At 33.4% G+C, this 27,406-nt stretch overlaps 1 protein-coding gene across 3 annotated transcripts in view; it reads right to left on the bottom strand.

Annotated features, from left to right (window-relative positions):
* Positions 1-224: 224 nt before the first annotated feature.
* Virma (vir like m6A methyltransferase associated) overlaps positions 225-27,406 on the bottom strand; it is a 65,429-nt gene continuing 38,247 nt past the window's right edge. For all 3 annotated transcript variants that reach the window (XM_046464760.2, XM_046464758.2, XM_058585622.1), the window contains 13 exons: positions 25,856-25,949; positions 25,181-25,725; positions 24,420-24,655; positions 23,738-23,990; positions 21,495-21,712; positions 19,389-19,521; positions 8,191-8,343; positions 7,349-7,509; positions 5,973-6,069; positions 3,772-3,938; positions 2,865-3,196; positions 1,749-1,892; positions 225-564 (listed from right to left, as the gene is read on the bottom strand). In XM_046464760.2, the coding sequence (XP_046320716.1) occupies positions 410-564; positions 1,749-1,892; positions 2,865-3,196; positions 3,772-3,938; positions 5,973-6,069; positions 7,349-7,509; positions 8,191-8,343; positions 19,389-19,521; positions 21,495-21,712; positions 23,738-23,990; positions 24,420-24,655; positions 25,181-25,725; positions 25,856-25,949 (2,688 nt within the window). In that variant the 3' untranslated portion in view covers positions 225-409. The remainder of the gene's footprint in view (positions 565-1,748; positions 1,893-2,864; positions 3,197-3,771; positions 3,939-5,972; positions 6,070-7,348; positions 7,510-8,190; positions 8,344-19,388; positions 19,522-21,494; positions 21,713-23,737; positions 23,991-24,419; positions 24,656-25,180; positions 25,726-25,855; positions 25,950-27,406) is intronic.

Here is a 27,406-nt window from a genome sequence, read left to right on the forward strand (position 1 = left end):
TGGACCTAACTAAATATTTAATAAACAGAAGTATCAGATATTTCTTTTGGCCTAGGTATGCTGTAAAAAAATTACTGTGACATTAAAGGGTGCCATGGGCTGAGAAAGACTGGGAACATCTGTGGCATAGGCAAGAAAAATACAAAACAATTCATTTAGTCTTTCTACCTAGAAATTTTCTAAATAAATAGTCATATAAAAAAGGGGAAAAATATATACAAACATACATACAAAGTTTGGCTTTTTATTGAAATCTTAGGTTAGGTATCAAACAAAATCTGCTTTCTTCAGATAAAAATATTCTCTCAGATGTCTCCAGATAACTGCTAAGTCTAAATTGGTCCTTAAATGTCTTTTTATTGTCCTCATGAAATGTCCATATACACTTAGGATGTTCCCCAAAGCATTTTTATCGTGTAAAAGACCGTACATGACGACCTCTACCACTGCCTCCACTCACAAACTTTCCTCTGGAACCTCCACTGCCACTATTAGCACTAGCCCAGGAAGGTCCAAGTCCCCCACGACCTCTAGAAGCACGGTCTCGAGGACTTGGGCGGTAACCTATAAAAGAAAGAATATTTTTAGTTCCATCATCCTTTTCTTTCACGATAATTAAAAACAAATTTATGACACTGTTCAAACCAAGAATTCCTCTTCTACTTTTTTTTTTTTACCCCTCCTGCCAGTGATTGACCCAAGGGTACTTAACCAATGATCCACATCCCCCCCAACCCTTTTTAATTTTTACTTTGAGACAAGTTCTCACCAAGTTGCTTAGGGTCTTGCTAAGTTGCTGAGGCTGGTCTCAAACTTGTAACCCTCCTGCCTCAGCTTTCCAAATCCCTGGGATTACAGGAAAGTGCCACCACACACAGATTCTTTTTGTTATTTAAAAACTCTTCTAAAATCTCTGGGAATGTGGTAAAGACCACTGAATTGTATACTTTAAGTAGGTAAAGTACATTATATACAAGAATTATATCCCAAATAAAACTGTTGTTTAATAAATGTGCATTTAAAACCAAAGCTACTTCTGGCAAAAATTCTGAATGTGATATAGTAATGTTTAAGAAAAAAGTAAGATTACAAATCAGGCACAGTGGCACACACCTGTAATCCTAGCTACTTGGAAGGCTAAGGCAGGAGGACTGCAAATTCTAGGCCAGCCTCAGCAAATTAGCAAGATCCTATTTCAAAATAAAAAATTCAAAGGGCTAGATGTAACTCAGTTGTAAAGCACCCTGGGTTAAATCCTCAGTGCTGAAAAAACCCAATACGTTCTTATATACACAATAAAAGTAAACGAAAACAGAATAAATCATATAGACATTTCTATTACCAAAATTCTTTACAGTTAACCACAAGAATGGGATCCTAATTAGAATAATTTATATTCCATGTATGTATAATATGTCAAAATATACTCAACTGTCATGTATATCTAAAAAGAACAAATTTTTAAAATACTTTATGGTTAAATAGGTATAATACGTTAAATGAGTATAAGGATTGACTTTCATTATTAAAATGGAGCACATCACCATGAAATGGTAGTTCCAAATATAAAAATATGATTACCTTGACAGAAGATGTGTATTGGGCATTATTTCACAGATATAAATTTGACTCTAGAATTTATGTCAACATTCTAAATTATTCTGTCTCAAATAAGAGTCATTCAACAAATAGAAAAGAAGGAATTCACTTCCCTTCTATCAGTAGTATCAAGTAGGAAAAACACATACCTGTAGAACTAAGTGGTCTTAATGGTGGAAGAGGGCCCCTGTTAAAATTGCTCTGGCCACCACGACTTTCATTGTAATTTCCTCGAGGAGTATTCTGAGCACTCCAACTGGAGCCTCTAGTTCCCTCCCGACGACTGTAGTTTCCTAAACACAAATAATGCAACCAGAATCTACATTTTCACAACCTCAGTTGGATTAAGGCAGATGTGACAAGTTTTTCTTAACCATCAAAAGTAATGGAAGAGAAACTGAAATTCTATGAACTGAATATACTATAAAGTGGAAGCATCACCCAGTGGTTTATAAGCAGAGGCTACCAGCATTCAAACACTAGTCACCTGAAGGATAATTTTATTTTCTGTAAAGTGGGGTATTAACAGAACCTACATCATGGGATTGATACAAGAATACTATAAATAGTGTTTATAACAACAGTTCCTGAAACTGCATTTAAGTGTTTGCTATTAAATTCCTATCCTGTTCCCCCTATCCTCCTAAATCAGCAGTTATAAAAAAACAATTCGACAAGTCACCAGTAAAGAGTAATTCATCTAAATAGAGTCAGTTTCTAAAATATTCAAACAATTGAAAATACATGAAGCTGTAGCTCAGTGGCAGAGCCCTTGCCTAGGATGCATGAAGCACTGGGTTTGATCCTCAGCACCACATAAAAAAATAAACAAATAAAATAAAGGCATTCTGTCCATATACAAGTACCAAAAAAAAAATAAATAAATAAAACGCATTAAATACAACACTTGGAAGCAGAGATAAGAAGCAATAGTGAACTACACAGAACAATTTCAAGGAAATTGCTAAGTTCAATTGTGAAAATAATGTATGAATATTACATAGGACAAATAAAATTGTCAGGGTAAAAAGGAAAATAATTAGCCAAGATTTATTTTACATTCCTCACTAAAACTACACTGTATCAAAGGTCAACTTAAAAAGCAGAGTATTCTACTTAATAGAGTATTCTGCCAATAGTACAACTGACCTACAAGCAGTTTAACTGAAGTAAAAGAAAAACACTTTATCTGAATCTGCCATTTGAATCAGATACTTTAATAGTCCAATATTCTAACCTATTAGAAAATACACCTAAGTTCTTACCTTTTGAAGCAGGTGGTGTAAAAAACCTATTTTGACTATGAAAAGCACCGCGTCCTCCTCGATTGCCTGAAAACCCACCACGAGAAGAAATCTTCTGTGATACTTTGAGAGGTCGTTTTGGTGGGGGTATTCCATCTTGAGGGACCACTTCTTTACTTTCAGCTGCAACAAAGTCATCCACATGCATAGATGGTGGCCTACTTGTGTTCTGTTTTCTCTGACGAAAAATATCATGGGGTCGTATTCCCTGTCCAAATCCTCCCCTGCCCCTTCCTCGTGGTGGTGGCACAACATGAGCTCGTTTGGCAGGTTCAATGTATTCAGATTTTCCACTATTAAAACAAAAATACTTCATGAAACAATTTTTCTTCATATTTCTCATGAAAATAGTCAATTTTGCAATACTGAAAATTCAATTTCATTTCTTTCTTACTCCAATTCTGTTAACTTTGCAGGTATCTATATTACTTTCTGCAATAATACAACAAACTAGCTAAGAATAGTACTCACATTTTATATAATCAATAATTTTTTAAAACAATTCAGTTCACTTCTTATTCAACACTTCCAAACTTTCATAAAGAATAGCATAATAGGGGCTGGAGCTAGCACAGTGGTAGAATGCATGCTTAGCAAATATGAGGGCCTGGGTTCAAGCCCTAGTGTTAAAAAGAGAGAGACATAACAAAAATACTGAATGTGTACTAGCCAAATTTTCTTTTTAAAAAAAATCCAAATAAGGGGCTGGGGTTGTGGCTCAGTAGTAGAACCCTCACCTAGCATGCTGGGTTCAATCCTCAGCACCAAATAAATAAATAAATATCCAAATAATATTCACAATTCAAGTGCTATGTTTAATAGTCATGCATTTATCTTAAAATAAGATCTTTAGCAGAAAAAGTTTTACCTTGAAGTTATAAAAGTCTCATGTTTGTGCTTCCCAAGTTTGAATCCTTTTGTAGTCTTGGTTCTCCCTGGAGATGATGGTTCTGACAAAAATGAACGCTCTAATTCTGAGTGCAAATCAAAGTCACTACAACATTTTTCAGACAACTCAATTAAGTCAACCTTTACCTGTGTCATAAAAATGAAACAAATACATCTTAAATGTAGTTATCAATGTAACATTTGACTACAGAAATTATAAATTATATTTAACTCTCACAGTTAATAAATTATAGATCTACCTCTCCTCATCTTTTCAGAAAGCAACATCATTGATAGTTAACAATAATTTTAAAAAACCTTAGGAATTCAGTAACTTACTTTAGTGGAACTCTTCTCAAAGCAGGACTATAAATCTAGAGAACTTCTGCTGCCTAAGAGGGAACTCAGGATTTCTCCATATAAATTAACACTGCAATACCTCCAGATCATTTCCAAAAGAATCTGAAAATTATGTACCCTGCCAGCCTTGTATAACGACCATTTCTACTATAAAACAAATCTTCACCACAGATTCCCAAAGCTCTGTGTATTTAATGAAGTTCCAATGTAAGTAATTTCAGAGAAACAAAATATAGTTTACATTTCAAACTTATCATGCTTAAGAGACCTAAAATTTCTCTAAACCATGGTCACAATGATCACTGCAAGACAGTTATGGTTCAAATTTATGGTTTAAAGTTACAAAAAGAACAACTTTTGGGGGGGGGAAGGATTGAACCCAAGGGCACTCAACCACTGAGCCACATCTCCAGCCCTATTTTGAATTTTATTTAGAGACAGGGTCTTACTGCTTTGCTTAGCACCTCACCAAGTTGCTGAGGCTGGCTTTGAACTCACAATCCTCCTGCCTCAGCCTCTAGAGCTACTGGAATTACAGGCATGTGTCACCGTACCCGGCCAAAAATTACACCTTTTAACACAAATATTTTACCTCTGTACTGCCCATATGTAGACACTAATTGCAAGTACTTTTTAAGTCTAAATTAACTAAAATTAAATCAGAATAAGATTCAGTTCCTTAATCATACTAGCTACATTTCAATCCCACAAAAGTTACATGAGGCTATTACTGGCTACTGTATTGAACAGGGCAGACAGATTATAAAACATTTCCATCACTGAATAGGTCTTACTGGAAAACAGTTCTAATGGTTCACTGATGAATTTATACTAAAAAGATATTAATACTTTAATGAAATTTTAATTGAATTATATGTGATTTTTAAACAACCTTATTCATTTATTTATTATGGTACTGGGAAATGAACCCAGGGTGCTTAACCACTGAGTCACATTCCCAGCCTTTTCATTTTTTATTTTAAGACAGTGGTGCATGCCTATAATCCCAGTGGCTTGGGAGGCTGAAACAGGAAGATTCCAAATTCAAGACAACCTCAGAAACTTAACATGGCCTTAAGCAACTTATTAGCGAGACACTGTCTCAAAAAAAAAAAAAAAATCCCCGCTGGGGATGCGGCTCAGTGGTTGAGCACCCCTGGGTTCAATCCTTGGCACCAAAAAAAAAAAAAAAACTAAATGCAAGAATGAACAGTTGAGACTGTGGATGTAGCTATGAGGCAGAACAAGAACATGTGCCTAACATGCATGATACCCTGGTTTGAGCCTCCCCAAGAAGAATGAACTGTTATTTTGTGGGATAATTTTCTCTATTCTATACCTTAAAGACATAAGAAAACAAAGTACTTTGAAGCAGTTACATAAAAATGTGATTCTGGGGCTGGGATTGTGGGCTCAGTGGTAGAGTGCTCGGCTTAGCACGGGCGGAACCCGGGTTCGATCCTTAGCACCACATAAAAATAAAGGCATTGTGTTGTGTCCATCTACACCTAAAAAAAAAATAAATATTAAAAAAAGAAAAAGAATATTCTTAAAAAATAAAAATAAAAATGTGATTTTTTTCCTCCTTAAAAGCAACATTCCCAAAATATAAATCACTAAAAAGAAGCAAAACAATTAGCATGAAAAACAGAGAGTTCTACATACCAGGTAAGTAGGCAACTGGCATAATAATATTTAATACTCATCATCAAGTAGACCTGACCAGCTATACAATATGTAAACTGTTATAATGCTAACAACACAGAGAAACAAAAAAATCAGTAACTTTTTTCTAAATATTTGGTAATAAAATCTTTATACCAAATCCAGATCTGTATCAATCTCTTCAGCTTGAAATGGAGTAAACCACATAGATTTCAACTGATCATCCATGACATCAGCTAACACATATGCAGTCCTAGGAAATGAAAAGTATTTGGTAAAAAGCAGAATTTCAAAATCAAATATTTTAGCTCATCTTCTAAGTATAAGCTACAGAAAGGTACAATTAAAAATATTACCCTCTGAAGTACTACTAAAATTAGCACAGACAATTTCAAAAAGCTATTCAATAATTAAGAATTCTTTAAAATTAGTAACTTCAGAAATAATCCTGTTGTAACAACTTTTGACCTTTGGTAAAATAAAATGGACCCCTGGCCTTACTTCCAAAATGGCAAGTTCATTACACTGTACCAATCTGTACAGAAACTGCCTATATTTAATTTTTCTAAATACATAGTTTAATTCTATCACATTAAATGGCTATTAGAAGCCAGGCATGGTAGCAGATATCTATAACACTAATGGACCAGGAAGGCTGAGGCTAGAGAATCCCAGGTTCTGAGGCAAGCATCCCTGGGTTCATTCCCCATTACCACAAAAAAAACGGTCATTAAAGCTATAATGCACCAAAGATTAAGAGGTATATATCCTCTACATTGTCTATTGGTTTGGATTTTTTTTTTTCTTGAAGCATATGGTGATTTGGTTTATTTATAATGAATTTTCCCAGACACATACATTTCTGTAGTCTACAAATCTAACATAATCAATTTATTTATTACACTAGAAATCATAGGTTACAATAATTGTTATAATCTTAATTTTTAACATGGAAATTTTCATATGCAAACAAGAGCACATGGAATGAGAAATGCTTTTAAAACCTTTATAAACTTCAGTAAATGTTGATTTCCTCTTGTTTGGGTTGGATTATTCCTGAACACATCCTCCCCTTACCTTAAACAAATTCGAAATATCACATCATTTTATCAGCATCATTTACGTTATTATTACAATTGCATATTTTTTTAAGTTTTTCTTAAAAAAGCAAAATAAGCTGAGCACAGTGACGCACACCTGTAATCCCAGTGGCTCAGGAGGCTGAGGCAGGAGGACCACAAGTTCAAAGCCAACCTCAGCAAAAATAAGGCACTAAGCAACACAGTAAGACCGTCTCTAAATAAAATACAAAATAGGGCTGGAGATATGTTCCTGAGTTCAATCACCAGTATCCCACTTCACTCCCCAAAAAAAGCAAACATGCAACAGAGAGGGTATATGTGACCTGCAAAGCTAGAATTTTTACTGACTTACCCTTTACCAAAAAAAAAAAAAAAGTTTGTTCACCCTCTCTAGCCTCCAAGCATTGTATAGGTAATATGTACTCAAATACAAAACATTACTTGATTTACCTATTGTTAAACAGATTCTGGAGAGATTCTGGAGCTGAAAGTACTGGTTCTACATCCTGGTCACTGAGAGGTAAAGGATCACCTGATGACTCCAGCATCTGCTTAAGTCCAACTACATTGTCCAACAAAGAATCCAGATTGTCGTCATCTTTTGAATGTTCCTATACATAAACAAATGCAGAATAAGAAAGTGCAGAAAGACCTTGAATAATTATAAATATAATCTACTGACTCTTTAGGAGAAAAGGCTAAATTATTGTATTGCTAAACAATGTGGAACACCATCAAGAAATCATCAACTTAACATTAAACATATTAAAATAAAACAAATACCAAAATCATACATCTTTTTTTTTTCCTTTGTTTTCTTTTTTCAGTGTTTGTGATTGAACCCAGGGCCTTGTGCATGCTAGGCAGGAGCCCTACTACTAAGTTATATCACCAGCACCCCCCATTTTATTTTATTTCTAAATAATGGCAGCAGGGAGTAACCTGCATACAGAAATAGACAATTCCAAAAATACTGCCTTTATTTACATTTACTCCTTTAAGATTCATTATAGTATAGAGGACTTCAAATTATTAATCCAAAGACTTATCAGAATGGTAGAAATATCCAACTAAGGATTATCTCTTAGCTTTTTGTTGTTATTGTTTTGTACTACTGAAGGATTGAACTCATGACCACATACATTCTAGGCAAATGTTCTTCTACTGAGCTATATCCCCAGCCCTAAGGATTAGTATTTAAAAAGGTCACTATGAAAAACTTAAACTAAGAAGAAAGTATGCCTCAGGAATATTCTGCTTTTGTTATTTTGTTTTTCTTTTTTCTTTTTTACCAAAACAAGCTTCTCTAGCTCCAGGAACAAATTTTCTGGACTTTCTTCTTTGCTTTGTAGAAGTTGTTTTAACTCTGCTGCATTAATACTCATTGTCCGTGATGGATGAGCTCCCTCCACTTCCATGAGACCACTATCATCTCCACAACATCCCTGGAAATATCACACACAAGTTAAATTTGAGAGCAGAAAAATTTGCAAAGATGCTTCCAAACTTATTTAGATATTTAAGCTATTTGCTGCGATCTTCTCCTCAATGTTATGGTTTTACATTAAGTATGAACAGATAGTTTAAAGGATTTTAGTTGAAGCTGAAGTAAGTTTGAGACTCACAAAATAAACAGGTAAACACATATGTATATTCAATTTACTGGCACCAAGAAGTCTCAAGAAAAATATTAAATGGCAAACCCTCTGGTACTTATAGGACACACAACATACTAATTGATGTTCAAAAGTTAATAAAATATGGTCAAATTACACTGTTATGTTGTATACATGTACTAGTATATAACAACAAATATCATCGTTATGTACAACTATAATGCACTAATTAAAAACGTGAAAAGAAAAAAGAAGCTAATAAAATACTTACTAAAACAAAGAACTGAAAGACCCTAAAATTGTATTTCTAGAGACAAGGCAAACAACTAAAGAAAACAGTAACAATCACACTTAAGACTACCTTCTGTCAAAGTGAATATTTTCTATTTTAAAATCATCCACATTGTTACATATGAAAGAAAACTTACAGTACAGCATCATGTACAAGCCTAACAGTACTTCTAAATCTTTATTAAAAAAAAAAAAAAAGAAAGAAAAGAAAGAAACACCAGATGGGTTCAGTGGTAAATTCTACAAAATATTTAAGGAAGAAATTAGACCAGAAGATAGACACAGAGGAAATACCTCTTAAGTCTTCTACGAGGCCAGCACTTCCTAATATACTCAGGCAATGCAGAACAACACTTTGGGTAAACAACATAAAGCACATACTACAGTGATCCCCTAAGGTTATAATGAAGGTGAAAAGTTCCTATCACCTAGTGAAGCCACAGACATCACTACTGTGTTGAAACTGCCTACAGTATTCAATATATGTGAATACTGCCTACAGTAATGTGCTGCACAGGTTTGTAGCCTAGGAGCAAAAAGCTATAGCATATAGCATCTGGGTATTAGTATGCTATACCATATAAGTACACTCTATGGTGCTTGCATAACAATGAAATCACTTAACACATTTTTCACAATGTATCCCTGTTGTTAGGAGACACATAAGAAAACCAGATAGATGTTACAAGGCCAATATATCTACAACTACAGGCCAATACATCTCATGAACACAGATAGAAAAATCTACAACACATTATTAGCAATCAAACCCAACAAAGCATAAAAAGAACTAGTGGAATTTATTCCAGGGGTATTTAAAGATGTTTTAACATTCTAAAATCAATGTCTATCACATCATAGGGCTAAAGAAAAAAATCCACATAATCACATTAATAAATGTGGAAAAAAGTATTCAACAAAATCCAATACTCATTCATGATATAAATTTAGTTAACTATGAATACAAGAAACTTCCTCAACTCATTTATCTACAAAAAAATCTACAGCAACATCATGCTGAATAGTGAGAAACTAGAAGCTGTCTTACTAAGATCAGGATCATGGTACCAGAGATTTAACTACTCCTTTTAACTAGATTCTATAAAAAGACAAGAATGGATATAAAAGATACAGACAGAGAAGGAAGAAATTAAAATGTCTTTCATGGAGGCAAGAGATATGTGCAAATTCTGTACTTTCTACTGTTATTTCATTTAAATTTTTTTAAAAGTCCATTTAAAGGGGGTGAGGTGAAAAAGATTACTAAAGTTTGTTTATTTTTTAGTACTGAGGATTTAACCCAGGGGCAATTTACCACTGAAACACATTCCTAGCCCTTTTTATTTTTTATTTCGAGACAGAGTAGCACTAAGTTGCTTAGGGCCTAAGTTGTTGAGGTTGGCCTTGAACTTGTGATCCTCCTATCTTAGTCTTCCAACCTTTTGGGACTATAGACATGAGCCAATACACCTGAGGTAAGGTTTATTGATATAGATTAAATGAAAAAAATTTCAAGGGAAGAAATCAAACTATGAACTCATTAAAATATTTGGAATGATCTAAAATTTTCATCTCTCCATACTACCTTTCTTTTTTATCATTATGAATAGAAATCGTTTTGAGCAAAACAAAATGCCTTTATATTCTAATCCAATTGCTTGTAATTAAGAGTAGTCTTAGAAAATCTAGAGTCAAATTTAGTGTATTTTCAAGTTTTCTGTATTTACATTACTGTGATAAGTAGCAACAAAGAAATTTTTATTTATTATTTTTAATTATTTATTTATTCTGGCAGTGAGGATTGATTTCAGGGGCCTTGGTGCCTCCACAGTTAGCAGAATTACAGATACACCCAGCAAGATTTACATATATATATATATGTATGTATGTGTGTGTGTGTGTATATGTGTGTGTGTATGTATATATATACAGAATTGTTTTAGGAAAATGGAAATTCTATAAAATTTGTGTGCAATACCATTTCAGTTTTTGTTATTCATTTGTTGAACACCAGCTTTTAAACTGTATGAGATTTTCTCTTGCTTTTTAAAAAATTTTTGTTCTTTTGGTTTTTTGGTAGCAAGGATTGAAACCAAGGGTACTTAACCACTGAGCCACATCCCCAGCCTAATATTTTATTTTGAGGCAAGGTCTCACTAACTTGCTTAGGATCTCATTAAGGTGATGAGTGACTTGCAATCCTCCTGCCTCAACCTCCCAAGCTTCTGGGATTACAGGTGTGCACCACTGTGTCCAGCTAACCCAGGGGTTCTTTACCACTGAGCTATATCCCTAACCCTTTTCACTTTTTATTTTAAGAGAGGGCTGTGCTGAGTTGCTGAGTCTGACTCGAACTTGTGATTCTCCTGACTCAGCCTCTAGAGTTGCTGGGATTACAGGTGTGTACCACTGTGCCTAGCTTGTATCAGACATTTTACGAGTATTCTGAGAAAAAAACAATTCAGATTTATGGCCTGAGCTAATTTCACAAAGTAGGGTGGGGAGAAAAAAATATGTATATATGATTTATAATAAAGAAATCCAAGTAACATGCTATCAAGAGCAAAGAAGGAAAAGTAAATCCAAAAAAAAACTGCATCTAATAGAAGAAAAAGTAGGCCCTAATCTCCATCATGTGGGATTAAACCCTAACTTCCTTAATAAGACTCCTGTGGCGCAAGTTAAAAGCCAGCCTCAGCAACTTATGGAGACCATGTCTCAAAAAAAGGGGGGAGGGAGGCTGGAGATGTGGCTTAATGATTAAATGCCCCTGGGTTCAATCCCTGATACCAAAAAAAAATTAAATGCCTAAGAATTATTTCTTTAGAAAGCAAAAATAAAAATTCTGAAGTGGAAAACTGCAATAACTAAAATTAAAAAGTTGGGCTGGGGGTTATAGCTCAGTGGTAGAGCACTTGCCTAGCACATGTGAGACACCGGGTTTGATCCTGAGAACCACATAAAAGTAAATATATGGGCTGGGGATGTGGCTCAAGCGTTAGCATGCTCGCCTGGCATGCGTGCGGCCCGGGTTCGATCCTCAGCACCACATACAAACAAAGATGTTGTGTCCGCCGAAAACTAAGAAATGAATATTAAAAAAAAAATAATTCTCTCACTCTCTCTTAAAAAAAAAAAAAGTAAGTATATAAAATAAAGTTATTGTGTCCACCTACAACTGTGTGTGTGTGTGTGTGTGTGTGTGTGTATAATTGAAAGTCAGTAGAAAAGCTCAATAGCAGATTTGAATTGACAAAGAATCAGTGAATTGGGGGCTGGGGATGTAGCTCAGTGATATAGTATCTGCCTAGCATGCATTAACCCCTAGATTCAATCTCTGGCAACAACAACAACAAAAATCAGTTAAAAGATAGGTCAACTGAGATTATGCACCTTTAAGAAACAAAGAAAAAAGAATGAAAACCATGAACAGCTTCAGAGATCTGTGGGATACCATTAAAATCATCAACATATAACAAGAGTTTCAAAAGAAGAGGAAAGAAGGAATCAGAAAGAATATCTGATCGAAAAAATGATTGAAAACTTCCCTAATTTGATGAAATAAATTAATCTACACTTGCAAGAGGCCCCACAAACTCCAAGTACAATAATCTTGAAGAGATCCTCACTTATTATGCCACAATCAAACTGTTAAGAGCCAAAGACAAAGAGGTGACACATATAAGAGGAAACATCAATGAATCAACAGCCGTTTTCTCATTAGAACCCATGGAATCAGAATGCAGTGGGAAGATACATTCAAAATGCTGAAAGACTATCAATTATAAATCCTTTAATTTGTAAAACTATCCTTTCAAAAATGAGAGAGAAATTAAAGACAGAATTTACCCTAGCAGAACTACTCTACAAAAAATACTAAAGGGAGTATGTCATGCTGAAATGAAATAACATTAGGTATTAATCTGTATTCATATGAAGAAATAAAAAGTGCCAATAAAAATCAACTACATAGGTGAATATTTAAAAAGTACAAACATATTTGTATCTCTTTTCTTCCATCTAAAATAAAAGAATAAAAGCCAGGTGCTAAGCAACTCAGTGAGACCCTGTCTCTAAATAAAATACAAAATAGAGCTGAAGGACTGGGGTTGAAGCTCAGTGGTTAAGCGCTTGCCTCGCATGTGTGAGGCACTGGGTTAGATCCTCAGCACCACATTAAAAATAAATAAATAAAACAAAGATATTGTGTCCATCCAACTAAAAATAAAAAATAAAATTGGGCTGGGGATGTGGCTCAGTGGTCAAGTGCCCCTGAGTTCAATCCCTGGTATCCTCCCCCCAAAAAACACAATATGGATGAACTCTCAGTGTATAAAGATGAATTCTGTATGGCAGTAACAGCACAAAGGAAGGAGGGGAAGGAAGGAACAAAGCCATATTGTAGTAGTTCTCATATACTACTGAAATTAAGTTGGTATTAAGCTGAACTTGATTATATTAAGTGAAGATGTTAATTGTAGTTCCAGGGTAATCACTACAAAAATAAATTTTAAAAATTAGTAAAAGTAATTGGAAATTAAATAGAAAATATCTATTTAATACAAAAGACATAGTAAATATAAAGAGGGGGGAAAAGATGTAAGATACATACAAAGTAAATAGCAAAATGTCCAACATAAATACAACCTCACCAGCAATAAAACACAAATGAATTTTCTACACCATCCAAACTGGAAGAACACAAGAAAACAAAATACAATTCAACTCTATATGCTATCTACAACAGACAGATTTTAGATTGAAAGACAAGCTAGGTACAGTGGCACACACCTGTAACCCCAGCAGCTTGGGAAGCTGAGGCAAGAGTATCACAAGTTCAAAACCAGCCTCAGCAACACAGCAAGGCCCTATTTCAAAATTTAAAAGTTTTTTAACAAGGGCTGGGGATGTGACTCAGTGGTCAAGCACCACTGGGTTCAATCCCTGGTTTAAAAAAAAAAAAAGGCAAAATAGGCTGAAAATAAAACAGAAAATACATATGTTATACAAATGGTAACCAAAAACATAGGTAGAATAGCTGTACTATTAAAATAAATGGACAAGAAATAGAGACAAAAAAGAAACCATTTTTAAGACCCAGGAAGACATAATAATCATGAATATATAGCACATATAGTCAGTCATATATATACATATGTATACATATATATACATACACATATATATACATATATATATATCTGATAACAGAGTCCAGAGATACATGGAAAAAAAAAAGAAAAACTGACAGAATTAACAAGAGACAAGAATAACTGAAAATTTTAGCACTCCACTTTAATAGTGGAAAAAATCTATAAGGAAACAGCTTAAATAATTATAAATCAACCACAGACATTTATAAAACATTCCTCCAAACAACCACAGAAAACAATCTTCTATGCATAAAAACACTCTTCAGAATTGACCATATGCTAACCATTAAAAAAAAGGCTCAACAAATTTAAAAGGACTTCTTCAATCAAAGTATGCTCTCTAATCACAAGGAAATGAAACAAGAAACTAATAACAGAAGGAAATTTGGGGAATTCATAGGTATGTGAAAATTAAACACATTCCTAAAAAAATCAATAAGACAATGAAAAAAAAATCACAAGGGAAATTACAGACTTTTGAAATGAACAGCAATGAAAACATAATATACCAAATCTTTTAGAATTCAACAAAAGCAGTGCCTAGAGGGAAATTTATAGCTATAAATGTCTTCATTAAAATGGAATCTCAGTAACATAACTTTTTACCTTAAGAAACCAGAAAAAGAATAGCAAACTAAATCCAAAGCGAACAGAAGAAAAGAAATAATAAACACTGGAGCAGAAATAAATGAAATGGAGAATGTAAAATAGGGAAAAAAAAAAAAAAAGGTGTTTACAGTAGTACGTCCATTATCTATAAGGGAGACATTCTAAGACTCGACAGTAGATGCCTGAAACCATTGATATTACTAAAGCTCTACATACTATGCTTTTTCTTCTACATATATACCTATGATAAAGCTTAATTTACAAATTAGGCAGTTAGAGATTAACAACAATAACTAGAAATAAAATAGAGTAATTATAACAATATGCTGTAATAAAATTTCCATCAGTTAGATAATGAAGATAAATGTAAAGGGACAAATCTGACTTCACTGGTAAATTCTACCAAATGTTTAAAGAATTAACAACAATCCTTCATAAACTCTTCCAAAAACAAGAAACCTTTCAGGTTACTCAATAAGGCCAAAGATATCACAAGAAAAAAAAGTTATAGACCAAAATTCCTCTAGACATTAAAATAAAGCAAACTTAATCCAGCAACATTTAAAAAGAATTACATTATCAAGATCAAGTAAGATTTATCCCAAAAATGCAAGGTTGGTTTTAACATGCAAAAACTCAAATGAATGGTGGGGGTTTATCAAAATAAAAGAGTGAGCAATGGAGTAGAAGAAGGGGATTAAAGGGAAGGAGAAAGGATGAAATAAGGAAAGAACAGTGGAATGAATCTGACCTAACTTTCCTATGTACACATACGAATGAATAATGTACACATATTGAATGAATACACTGGAGTGATTCTCACCATTATATATATCCACTAAGCATTATGTAAAACAAACAAACAAACAACAACAACAAAACCCATAAGTAAATAGCAGAAAAATTAGGAGAAAAGAGAAGGAGGGAACAGGGAAGTACTGGGGAATGAATTAGAGCAAATTATATTCCACGCTTTCATAACTATATCAAAATGAATCCAATATTATGTATAACTAAAAAGAATCAATAACAAAGACGAAAAAAACCTCAATGAAATATATATCATTTGGTAGACTATGAAGAAAAACCACATAACCATTTCAATGGACTCAGAAAAAGCATTTGAAAAAATCCAAAAACTTTTCATGATAAAAACCCTTAATTTAGGAATAGAAAGGAACTTTGCTAATCCAATAAAGGGCATCTTAAAAAAACATAGCTTGGGCTGGGGATGTAGCTCAAATTGGTAGAGCACTTGCCCAGTGTGCTCAAGGCCTTGGGCTTGACTTCCAGCATAACACACACATACACAAAAATAAATAAATAAAAACCATAGCTAAGAAATTTAATAATGCAAGACTGAAGCCTTTTCCCTAAGATCAAAGACAAGGCACGGATATCCTTTTGCTACTTCTGTTCAATATTGTACAAGAGCGTCTCACAAGGGCAATTTAACAAGAAATAAAAAGGCACCCAAATCTCTGATCTTGTATATAGGGAATCCACTAAGAAACTATTAAACTGAACAGTGAGTACAGCAAGGTTGCAAACAACATTGTTATAGAAAAATAAATTGCCTACCTTCCTTCCTTGTTCTAGGAATTAAAGCCCAGGGACCCTTAACCATTGAACCACACCCCCAGCCCTTTTTATTTTCATTTTAAGACTGGTCTCACTAAGTTGCACAGGGCCTCGATAAGTTGCTGAGGCTGGCCTCAAACTTACAATTCTCTCCTGTCCCGCATCCTGAGCTCCTGGGGATTACAGGCATGAACCACCATGCCCAGTAAATACACTATATTTCTAAAGAGTGGCAAAATCAATAAAAATAAATAAAAGTGAAAAACTCACAAATGAAATTTTCAAAATAATTCCATTGGCATTAAAAAAAATAATTCCCATATTAGGGACATAAACTTAACAAAAGAGGTACAAGACTTGCATACTGAAAACTACAAAATTTCTTAGGAAGAAATTAAAGATGACCAAAATAAATGAAAAGATAATTCATGCCTATGCACATGAAGAGTTAATATTATTAAGACAGTAATATTCCCAAAATCCACCTACAGATTCAATACAGTCCCAATCAAAAACTCAGCAGTCTTTTTTGTAAAAATTGACATAAAGACAGAAAATAAATTAATAGTTGTCATGAGATGGGGAAAAAGGTAAAATGGGAGTTTAGGCTAACGGGTATGGGGTTTCTTTTTAAAGAGATGAAACTAAGACTGAATTGTCAGTTTAAATAGGCAAATCTTACAGAACATGAATTTTTAAATGTCTGAAAATGTTATTTAAAAAAAAAAAAAAACAGAAACCAGCCAGGCATGGTGGTGCATGCCAGTAATCCCAAAGTCTCAGGAGGCTAAGGTAGGAGGATGAAGAGTTCAAAGCCAGCCTCAGTAAAAGCAAGGAGCTATGCAACTCAGTGAGACCCTGTCTCTAAATAAAATACAAAATAGGGCTGGGGATGTGGCTCAGTGGTTGAGTGCCTCTGAGTTCAATCCCTGGTACCCAAAAATAAATAAATAAAATAAAATAAAAAGACCTGGGCATGTAACTCAGTGGTAAAGCACCCCTGGCTGGGTTCAATCTCCCATGCACCAACCCCCCACCCCACCCCCAAAAAAAGGAAGAAAAAAAAAAAAGAAACTAAGGTATATGTTAAAAAAATAAAATAAAACAAATTTATGGGAAAGACCATTTGATTTTGAATATTTAATGGTTAGTGGTTATTGACTTGGAATTATTTAAAGACATGTGTAAGAAGCTCTGTTATTCTGCTAACAACATCCCTTAGGATCCAGTGAAACCGATAAGTAATCTTCATCAAGTAAAACATTAAAATATAAAATCTCCTTAAGGTAGCCACATCTCTACTATTAAATATGTCTATGTTTTAGAATCTAAACATCTGGTAAATGACTTCAATAAACCAGACATGATACAAAGCAAATAATAATTTGTCAAAAAAAATGGCAAGACAACATCTACAAACATAACATGCAGCCAAAGACTGGCTGGATTAGACAGTCTCAATATAAATTTTACGTGTAAGAAAACACACACACCAAATAGTAAATGTATATTTTTCTTATGAAATACCATATTTATTTTGGAAACATTACACCTAAACAGGTCCTTTACAATGCTCCCCAAACAGAAATCTTACATATGAACTGAATTTTTTAAACCAGTGTTAACAGAGTACATGCTGACCCACAGAGTACACACACACACACACACACACACACACGTTTTATAAGCAATACATTTAAGCAAAGCTGCATTAATTGTAAAACTTTCAGGACCTATTAGAGATTTTACTATAATAATTTATACAGATAAGCTTCATTGGGGGAAATTTTTAAAAAAATTTTTTTCAGTTATACATGGGTACAATATCTTTATTTTGTTTATTTTTATGTGGTGCAGAGGATTTAACCCAATGCCTCACATATGCAAGGCAAGCACTCTGTCACTGAGCAATAGCCCCAGCCCTGGGGGAAATATTTTCATAATTATTTTACCCCAAATATTTCTTGTAGGAAGGCCTATTAATGGTTGCTGGAATTTAGTCAGCAATACAACATGATTTTGAAAACTACTAAGAGGAATCTTTTTATTCAGGGAGGCAAGGGGAGTACTGAGGATTTAACCCAGGAATACTTTACAAGTGAGCCAAACCCCCAGCCCTTTTTTTCATTTTTTATTTTGAGACGGGGTGTTAGGGCCTAACTAAGTTGCTAAGGCTGTCTGCGAACTTGCAATATTACTTATCCCAAATACTCTGGTAAATGACTTCAATAAACCAGACATGATACAAAGCAAATAATAATTTGTCAAAAAAAAAAAAATGGCAAGACAACATCTACAAACATGACATGCAGCCAAGGACTGGCTTATATATTTATTATTATAAACTTCAGTCACCCCAAAATCACAACATCTAAAATACAGTTAATGCTTAAGTGACAGTAAATAAATACTTTAGAGACTAGGGTTGTGGGGAGAGAAAAGGGATGTGCTGGGAAGTGATACTGACCAAATTATATTGTTAAATTGTGTACATTTACAAATATGTAACAACAAAACCTATAATTATGTACAACTATAATGCACCAATAAGTAATGTGGGGGGAAAAAAAAACATCACATTGTACCTCATACACTGACAGGCTATCGTTTAAAAAAACAAAACAAAACAAAACTTCCTGGATGATTTCAAATACTTGACTATCATGTGCCTAAGGTTAGTTATATAGAAAATAGTGAAAGAGGATCTGTCTTAGTTCCTTTGGTCTCTCTTTTCCTTGTCCCCTATTTTATCCCTTAACTTTAATTGATTTTCAAGGAATTAAAGAAGAGATAAATTATTTGCCCTTTAATTTCAAAATATTGGAAAATGTCTCTTAAACAAATGCATATAATCGTTTTATTTTCTTGTTCTTTTTCTATAAGTTACAGATCACTCAACATTAAAATGGCAAAACTTGACTATACTGGTTGCTATAGCAAGGTAACTCAAGGACAAAAATTATTTACAAATGAAGGCAATATAGGTAATACTTTTCTCCCCTGAAAAATAATAGGGTTTTCATAAATAAACAATGGCTACCAAATTAAAAACAATTCAATATATTCTACTCTTCAATATCATTTTTCTCAAATCAATCAGAAGCCAGTGTTTAGAATGGGATGAGGGTAGAGAAAAAAAGCACTCTTCTAAGTTCCAAGATATTTTTAAGCTTAAGTGTTTTTTAAAATTATGATAAAGTTGGTAAAATTTAAAAATACCAAATATACACACACACTTACCATTGTGTCAGAGTTAAGAATTTGTCTCATAAATTCCAAAAATGAAGATGCAAGTTCTCCTGTGTCCTTACTAAATGTGCTGACTACTCGTTTTAGTAAACTATGCAGAGCACTACTGTTTTTCCTTAAAGAACTGTAAACAAAGAAAATAAAGATGAAATATTGCATTGGAAGTATGAGCACATAAAGCTAGCATAAGAAATAAATGAAGTTCAGACAGAATAAAAATATTTAATAATATAAATATAAAACATTTAAAATAAAAACATTTTAAAAAATGAAAAAAATACTTTCAAGTATACACAATGTAATAAAACAATATTTATAGCTACCAACTCCTTTTAGAGCTTCAAGCTTGTAAAGAAAAATTTTTCCAAATAATAAATTTATAAAACCTACCATGAGAAACTTAACAGTTCCCTATTTGTTGAGGGACTTGAGGACTTCTCTAACATAAAATGGGTATAACTGAGGCTGGGGTTGTGGCTCAGTGGTAGTAGATTGCTTGCCTAGCATGTGTGAGGCACTAGGTTTGATTCTCAGCACTGCATAAAAATGAATAAATAAAAAAATAAAGTCCACTGACAACTAATTAAAAAAAAAAAATGGGTATAGCTAACTCGAAAACCTGCCCAGAAAGAATCAAAGGTCTAAAGCAGAAGTCATCAAACTTCTCTGTTAAAAGTTAGATGGACCCAATCGTAGTAGCACAGGCCTGAAATCGCAGCAGCTCCAGAGGCTGAGGCAGGAGGATTCTGAGTTCAAAAAAAAAACAGCTCAGCAACTTAGCAAGGCACTAAGCAACTCAGTGAGACCCTATCTCTAAATAAAATACAAAATAAGGCTAGGGATGTGGCTCAGTGGTTGAGTACCCCTGAGTTCAATTCCCAGTACCCAAAAATGAAGATGCAAGTTCTTTTGTACATTTACAAGTATGAACAACAAAAGAGAGAATTTCAAGGAAAAACTATTAGAATATTTAATTGTCCTTTTAAGTTATAAAAAACATAGCTAGCCAAAATGGAAATAAATATAATATTAATACTAAACATGCAGTGTTTATGTTTGGAAAATATGGTTAGATTCTGAAATGACATCATGCAAGACTTTGGGGAAGCAACACAAAAGGGAGAACTATAAGATTCCAGCTCTTGAGAACTTAACAAAATGGAAAGATACAGCAAACAGGAATGAGAAAATATGAAGACAAAAATAACTGTTAACAAAAAAAGAAGGGGTTCAGAATTAGACAATACAAATTACTAGCTGTTACATAAAACTTGAAGCAAGTCTATGAAAAATAATATAAGCTGCAGGTACATGCCTATAATCCCAGAAAAGTTCCAGGCCAGCCTGGGCAACTTATCAAGACCCTGTCTCAAAATAAAAAATAAAAAAGGCTGGGGATGTAGCTCAGTATTAGAGTGCCTCTGGGATACAGGGGAAAAAACAAAAAAGAAGAAAGAAAAAAGAAAAAAAAATGTATTAGAATATCTAAAATAAAAAAACCTAGCAAAGCTGGGTACACTGGTACTGCCTGTGGTCCTCACTATTCAGAAGGTTGAAATTTTAGAACTACTTGAGCCAGGAGTTCAAGGCCAGTCTGGGCAACACAGCAAAAACCCTTTAACAAACAAATTAACTGACAATACCAAGTTCTGATAAGAATGAGGAGCAACTAGAACTTTAAAGCACTGCTACTAGGAATGCAAAATGACAAATCTACTTTTGGAAAACAGTTTGGCACTTTCTTAATAGGCTAAACATATACTTACCATATGACCAAATAATTCTACTCTAAGGTATCTACCCATGAGAAACATAGGTAGGTACACACTGTATACAAAGGTTTAGAACAGCTTTATCATAATCACTAAAAATTAAAAATAACCCAGACTGCTAGAATATTACCAATAAAATAAAATAAAAATTTAAAAATTCTTTTACTGCACTGCTAATGAGTTTTTTTCTATAAACATAAAAATTTTCCCATGAAAGAAATCATACCTTCAGCCTCTACAATAGATATAAATCAATCAATTTGGGGGACGTGTACAACAGTAAAAAATTAAACCTAAGAGTATATTATGTTTGACAAAGCATTACCTTTTTAAATGAAATAATCCATAATCATGCTCTGCAAGAAACATCATTGTTCGAACACATGTTAGCAAACAGTTGTAACTGCTCTCAGAGTTAGCTAAAGTAGCCAATAGACAGTCACAGATTGAGGCCATCAGTTCTTTGTTTGGTAGAGAATTGGAGAGCTGCTCCAGTTCAGAAATAGAACCTTCTGAAGACGCTGGCAAAATAAGTGCAATGTCCTGTAGTGGAGAAAAGGAAAAACATAGATTTTAACTATTTATTCAGATGTTAACTATTTTAACTATTTATTTATTAATTACATAGCAATTAATTCTTAACAATTATCTAATTAAAATTTTGTCGTTGTGGTACCATCCATAGACTCAAATATATCAAGAACAAAGAATTTGTTTGGCCCTTATTTTTTTTTTTAATATCTTCATTATTTATTTATTTTTATGTGGTTCTGGGGATCGAACCCAGTGCCTCATACGTACAAGGCAAGCACTCTACCACTGAGCTACAGCCCCAGCCCCTTGTTTGGCCCTTTTATAAAAGTTAACTTAAAGCCAGGTACAATGGTGAACACCTATTATCATCTTTATGGGGACCGAGGCAAAAGGATTCCAAGTTTGAGGTCAACCTCATCAATTTAGTAAGGCCCTGTCTCAGAATGAAAAATAAAATGGGCTGAGGATATAGTTCAGTAGTACAGCATCCCAGAGTTCAATTTCCAGTAACACACACACACAGAAGGAGTTAATATATGAATACACACCTAAAGAAATGCTTAAATATTTCATTTTACAATATTTTTATTTTAAAAGAACATATTTAAAAAATATTTTCCTTCTATATTTTACTAAGTGTAGCTTCTATTTCCAAATGATTCATTAAAAAGGTTTTTGGGGACTAAAATATTTTAAATCACTTTATTATTTTTTCCCCTGTATCTTTTTTTAGCTTATAAAGAAACCATTCAGAGAAACATATTTTAATAAACATATCAATACTGGAATTTAAACTATCATAAAAAGTAATGGAACAAATAAACATTTAAGCAGTCCTCCAATTAAATATCCCCCTCTACTTTTTATATACTGTAAAATACTAGTTTTCCATAAAGAGCAAGTTTAGCTAGTGATAACTCTAAAAACTTTCACAACTCTTTTTACAGAAGCAAACTGAAGTAAACAGAGGTATTCTGGGGGTATATTTCATCACCTTTAATTACTTCAAAAAACTGCAAATTAGTACTCAAGAAAGCTTAGGGCTGTAAAATAAAGGTGTGAATCAGAAGGGAAGGATAACAAAGTGAGGCCACAGATGTGGTCTGTGTGATATAAGAATAAGGATTGTCACGCAAACATGCAACCACAGATGGGTTACTTAAATACTAATCAAGTGGACACTTTGAAGTACAAAGATTTAAAATAGCCTTTGACCACATCCAAATTATTTTCTATCAGGTCCTTTTTTTATGAAAACAAGTCACACAAAAAATATTCCTCCTTGACTTGAATTTTAAATGTAACCAACTAGATTTTTGTCTTCTAACCTGGGATTTTATTTAATAATATCCTGCCTGGAAAAAAATCATATCAGATAACCACTTGACATTAGCAGACAAGATAAAATACCATTAGGCATGGAAATCTTCTTTAAAGATTTCAATAACAATGGGCTTTAAAAGCTAAACAATTATCATTATCTCATGAAATAATAATATACACAGTAAGGGAAAATACTACACTTTTAGCCAATAGTCATAGCACAGTAGTCTGAAACACACTAAAACTGTCAGAGTAACCTTTGATGCCTTCAAAAGTTGCCCTAACAAGATAATATTTTAACTCAACCAATAACATAGCTATAAAATTTAAGAATCACTTGGTATGTAATAAAACTGGAAAGAAAATTAACATAGCAGATATTAACCAAACCTTAAAAAATCTAAACAATAGCATATAAAGCAATTGCCTAAGTTTGCAATCTTACAAAGGAGAAGAAAAAATTTTTTGCAGAAACCCATGAAATATGAACCCTATGAAGCACAAGTGAAGTTCCTTCACTTATCAAATTTATCTTCCTAAACAGTAAGAATAATAAAACACATGAGAGCTCTCTGTTGAGTCAAGATGCATATAAAGATCTCAAAAAAAAAAAAAAAAGATGCATATAAAGACAAGTTTTAAAGCACATGCGCGCACGCACACACACACACACACACACACACACAGACTTTATAAAATGATTATAAATACCTGATCACATAGAGACTGCAAAATGGATGTAATATATTCAACACATTGCTGACGAATAACACTGTCTCCAGGAGACCGCACCAAAGCTAAAAGATCCTGGAATATCTCTGCGTATCTTTCATCACCTTTAATAGTTCCATTAATTAGATGCAAAATTGCTAATTTACAAGCTTTGTGTGAAGCCAGAGCATCAAGAAGAGCAAGCAACCTGGTGGTTTGGCTAGTATACTGTTTTTCTTTATCTTCTGAAGTGCTGAAATAAAATCAATACATTTAGTAAACAAAGTTCTTAATTTTAAAGGCATTATTTAAACTTACACAAATTTTGCATGAAACATTTCATTCCTTGAATATAATGACAATTTTTCTGGAATTTTACAATTACTATAAACTTTTATAAATTCAGGTTTCCAATAATATATTTTCTGAAGTCACTATTTCTTTATAGTTCACTTTTCAAAAATCCAAATCAAGGTATCTTATATATAAAATGATGAAATAAAGTGTTCTAATTAAAAATAACTTAGGTATTTATTTATACATACATGTATATGTGTATATTTACAATGTATATATGTTATCTGGGCATTCTAAACCATGGTTTCCAATTTCTAAGTGAAAAAAAGTGTATCTGTGTCAAGAATAACTTGAAGAAAAATTTCTTAATGCAAAATAAAAATACCTTTGCAAGTCTTCTACAATCAAATCCAACACAGTTCTCATAATCAGAAGTGCAGTTGGTGAGGCAAGGTCACACAATTGAACACAAATACGCCGCAACATATGTTGAATGGGCTGGCAGGTTGTGCCAGAGAAAGAGCGAACTATTTCTTGGAGCAACTTTGCTTGAACATGAAGGTGCATGCTCCACAATTTTCGGGTGTTGAGTGCCACTGATATATCATGTGGCTCAATAACCTGTTAAAAAAGTATAATGTGTGTGTACGTAGATTTTTAATATTTATTTATAGTCACAAAAACTGTTCAGGAAGAACCATTATAAAAAGAACATCTTTATGCATGCTTAAAACATTTAATTTTCTATTATACAATTAAACATTTGCTTTGAATTCAATGAGTCTAAAAAAATCTCATGGTTCTCAGGTTAGCAGTCAGTTGAGCAGAGTCCATTGGTGAAGCAACCTACTTATTTGCAAATTCTAACACATGATAAAGGGGGGAAAGGATTTAAAATAACAGAAAAATTTAAGTACAAATACATGTAACAGCATAATAAAACTCACTTTAACAAAAATTTATTTAAAACATTACCCCCATACTTCTTCAATGACCAACTTGCTTCAGTTTTAACTCACCCTCATGCAGTATGTCTTTCAGGGGGAAGAGGGATGAGAATTAGTTTTTGTTTTTAACAAAATCACTGGCTTTATTAAAAGTGTTATTGCAGTCATTTATAAGATGCATGTTATATGTAAGTGATACCTGAGTTGTTTGCATGGGCAAAGGAAGAGGCAGCAGCTCTGAAAGAAGTATGAGACCAGAAAAAAATCCTTCAGGAACCTTCAAGATGGAAGAAAGAACTTCTTTTAACATTAAAGACCAAGTATTATTGGCCAGAGTCTCTTCTGAGATTGTGAGTTTTTCATTAACTCCTTGGGTAAAAGTCAATAAAATATCAATGATGTCATTTTGAATTTTCTGTTCGTCACTATCCAAACGACCTGAGAGGGGGATAGAGCACAGGAGCATGTGTAAAGTAACAAGTGCTGAAGGAACTCGCATGTCCTTAAATTCAAAGGATCCACCTCTCAGGAGTTCCGTTAACATAGTTTTAAGAAGAGTGAGCGTGCAGCGAGCCATTGAAATAGTAGTAACTCTGTGAAGGGTAGTCCCCATGTTCACATGGAGCCTCCAAGGTTGAGTCAAAATACTGTTCAATTTTTGCAGAACCCGAATAAAGGTGTCCATTCCTTCAGCAGAAAAAAGCTGAATAACAGCAAGATTCCATTTCAGGTCTTTCTGCTGACCTTTAGATAAAATAAAGAGATAAAATTAATTATTTATATGTTAGTAATCATTTAAGAATTTTGATTATTTAATAAATAGTATTTATACTAGACTTAAATAGTAGTTTTTAACATATAATAGTCACATTACCTTCAACAGGAGGTGGTGGGCATGCCACATTACAGAGAACACGTAAAGCAGTAGTAAGGCCAACTCCTTCTGCAGTCATCAAGTTATCAATATTCTTTAAAAATAAAAATGAACAGTGTTTAATTTCTTCATACCCATAAAATAAGAGAAAATTTCAGAATGGCATTAGTTAAAAATATGAGTTTCCAGTGGTAGAGTGCATGCTTAACACGTACAAGGCCCTGGTTTGATTTCCCAGCACAAAAGAACAGAACACCAGAAAATGGGGTGGGGGGAAAAAACAGCTTTTAAGTTAAATACACAGGATATTTTACATTTTATATATTAAAACACAAGGCTCTCAAACTAAAGAAATTTATCAAAGTTCTTTTATCTGGCATATGTTGTAATACATTAGTATTACATAAATAAAAAGAACTGTAATGTACAAATATATTTACACTACTTAAACAAAGCAAATACACAGAAATGTATGAGATGCCCTGTATTAAGAGTTTAAAATAGCTTCTTTCTGGATACCCATTTTATACATCTCTCCCCCAAAAGCAATGGCCATACATTTTAAAAGCCCTTGGGCTAGGGTTGTAGCTCAGTAGTAGAATGCTTACCTAGCATGTGTGAGGTACTGGGTTCAATTCTCAGCACTGTATATAAATAAAATGGCCATATATTTTAAAAGCCCTTGGGCTAGGGTTGTAGCTCAGTAGTAGAATGCTTACCTAGCATGTGTGAGGTACTGGGTTCAATTCTCAGCACTGTATATAAATAAAGGTCCATTGACAACTAAAAAAATATTTAAAAAAAAAAAAAAAAAAAGCTCTACCAGTACTAAATCCCTTTCAAAAATGGAGAAAGCCTGCAATCTGTATTTGGGGTAAAATTGGGAGTTCATAACCAACTTGAATCTAATGTATGAAATATGATATGTCAAGAGCTTTATAATGTTTTGAACAACCAATAAAAAAAAATTTAAAAAAAAAATGGAGAAAGCAACATTGAATGCTTCTGAATTACATAGCATAGCCTGGTTAGAGGAAGAAGAAATACAGTTGTTCAAGTCTTCAGCTCCTGCCTATGCTATTTCCTGACAACAAATAGTTAGACTTGTTTCTATAACTTTCATAGACTAGCATTAAAAATGATTTTAAAATGTGAAAAAAATAACATTCAAAATTTTAACATTCAACATAAAAAATCTCAGAATATAAACAAAAAATTTTAAAATTCCTTTCTCATGTTTCCCACTTTAGATAATGTTTTCCTCTAATCTTTTTCTTACAGCTCTACAAAATTACATAAGGCAACAGGGAGCCATACAGTGAAGTTTCAGTCTTGGATCTACTGCTTTGTTTTCGTTGTTTATTTTTTCTTGTTACAGGGGATTAAACCCAGCAGTACTTAACCACTGAGCCACATCCCCCAGCCTTTTTGATTTTTTATTTTGAGATAGGGTCTCCCTAAGTTGCTCAGGGCCTTGCTAAATTGCTGAGGCTGGCTTTGAACTTGTGATCCTCATGCCTCAGCCTCCAGAGTCACTGGAATTGTAGGTGT

Source organism: Marmota monax, unplaced genomic scaffold (assembly GCF_021218885.2).
Source record: "Marmota monax isolate L192 unplaced genomic scaffold, Marmota_monax_Labrador192_F-V1.1 WCK01_AAM20220418_F8-fsc00003, whole genome shotgun sequence".
Taxonomy (NCBI): domain Eukaryota; kingdom Metazoa; phylum Chordata; class Mammalia; order Rodentia; family Sciuridae; genus Marmota; species Marmota monax.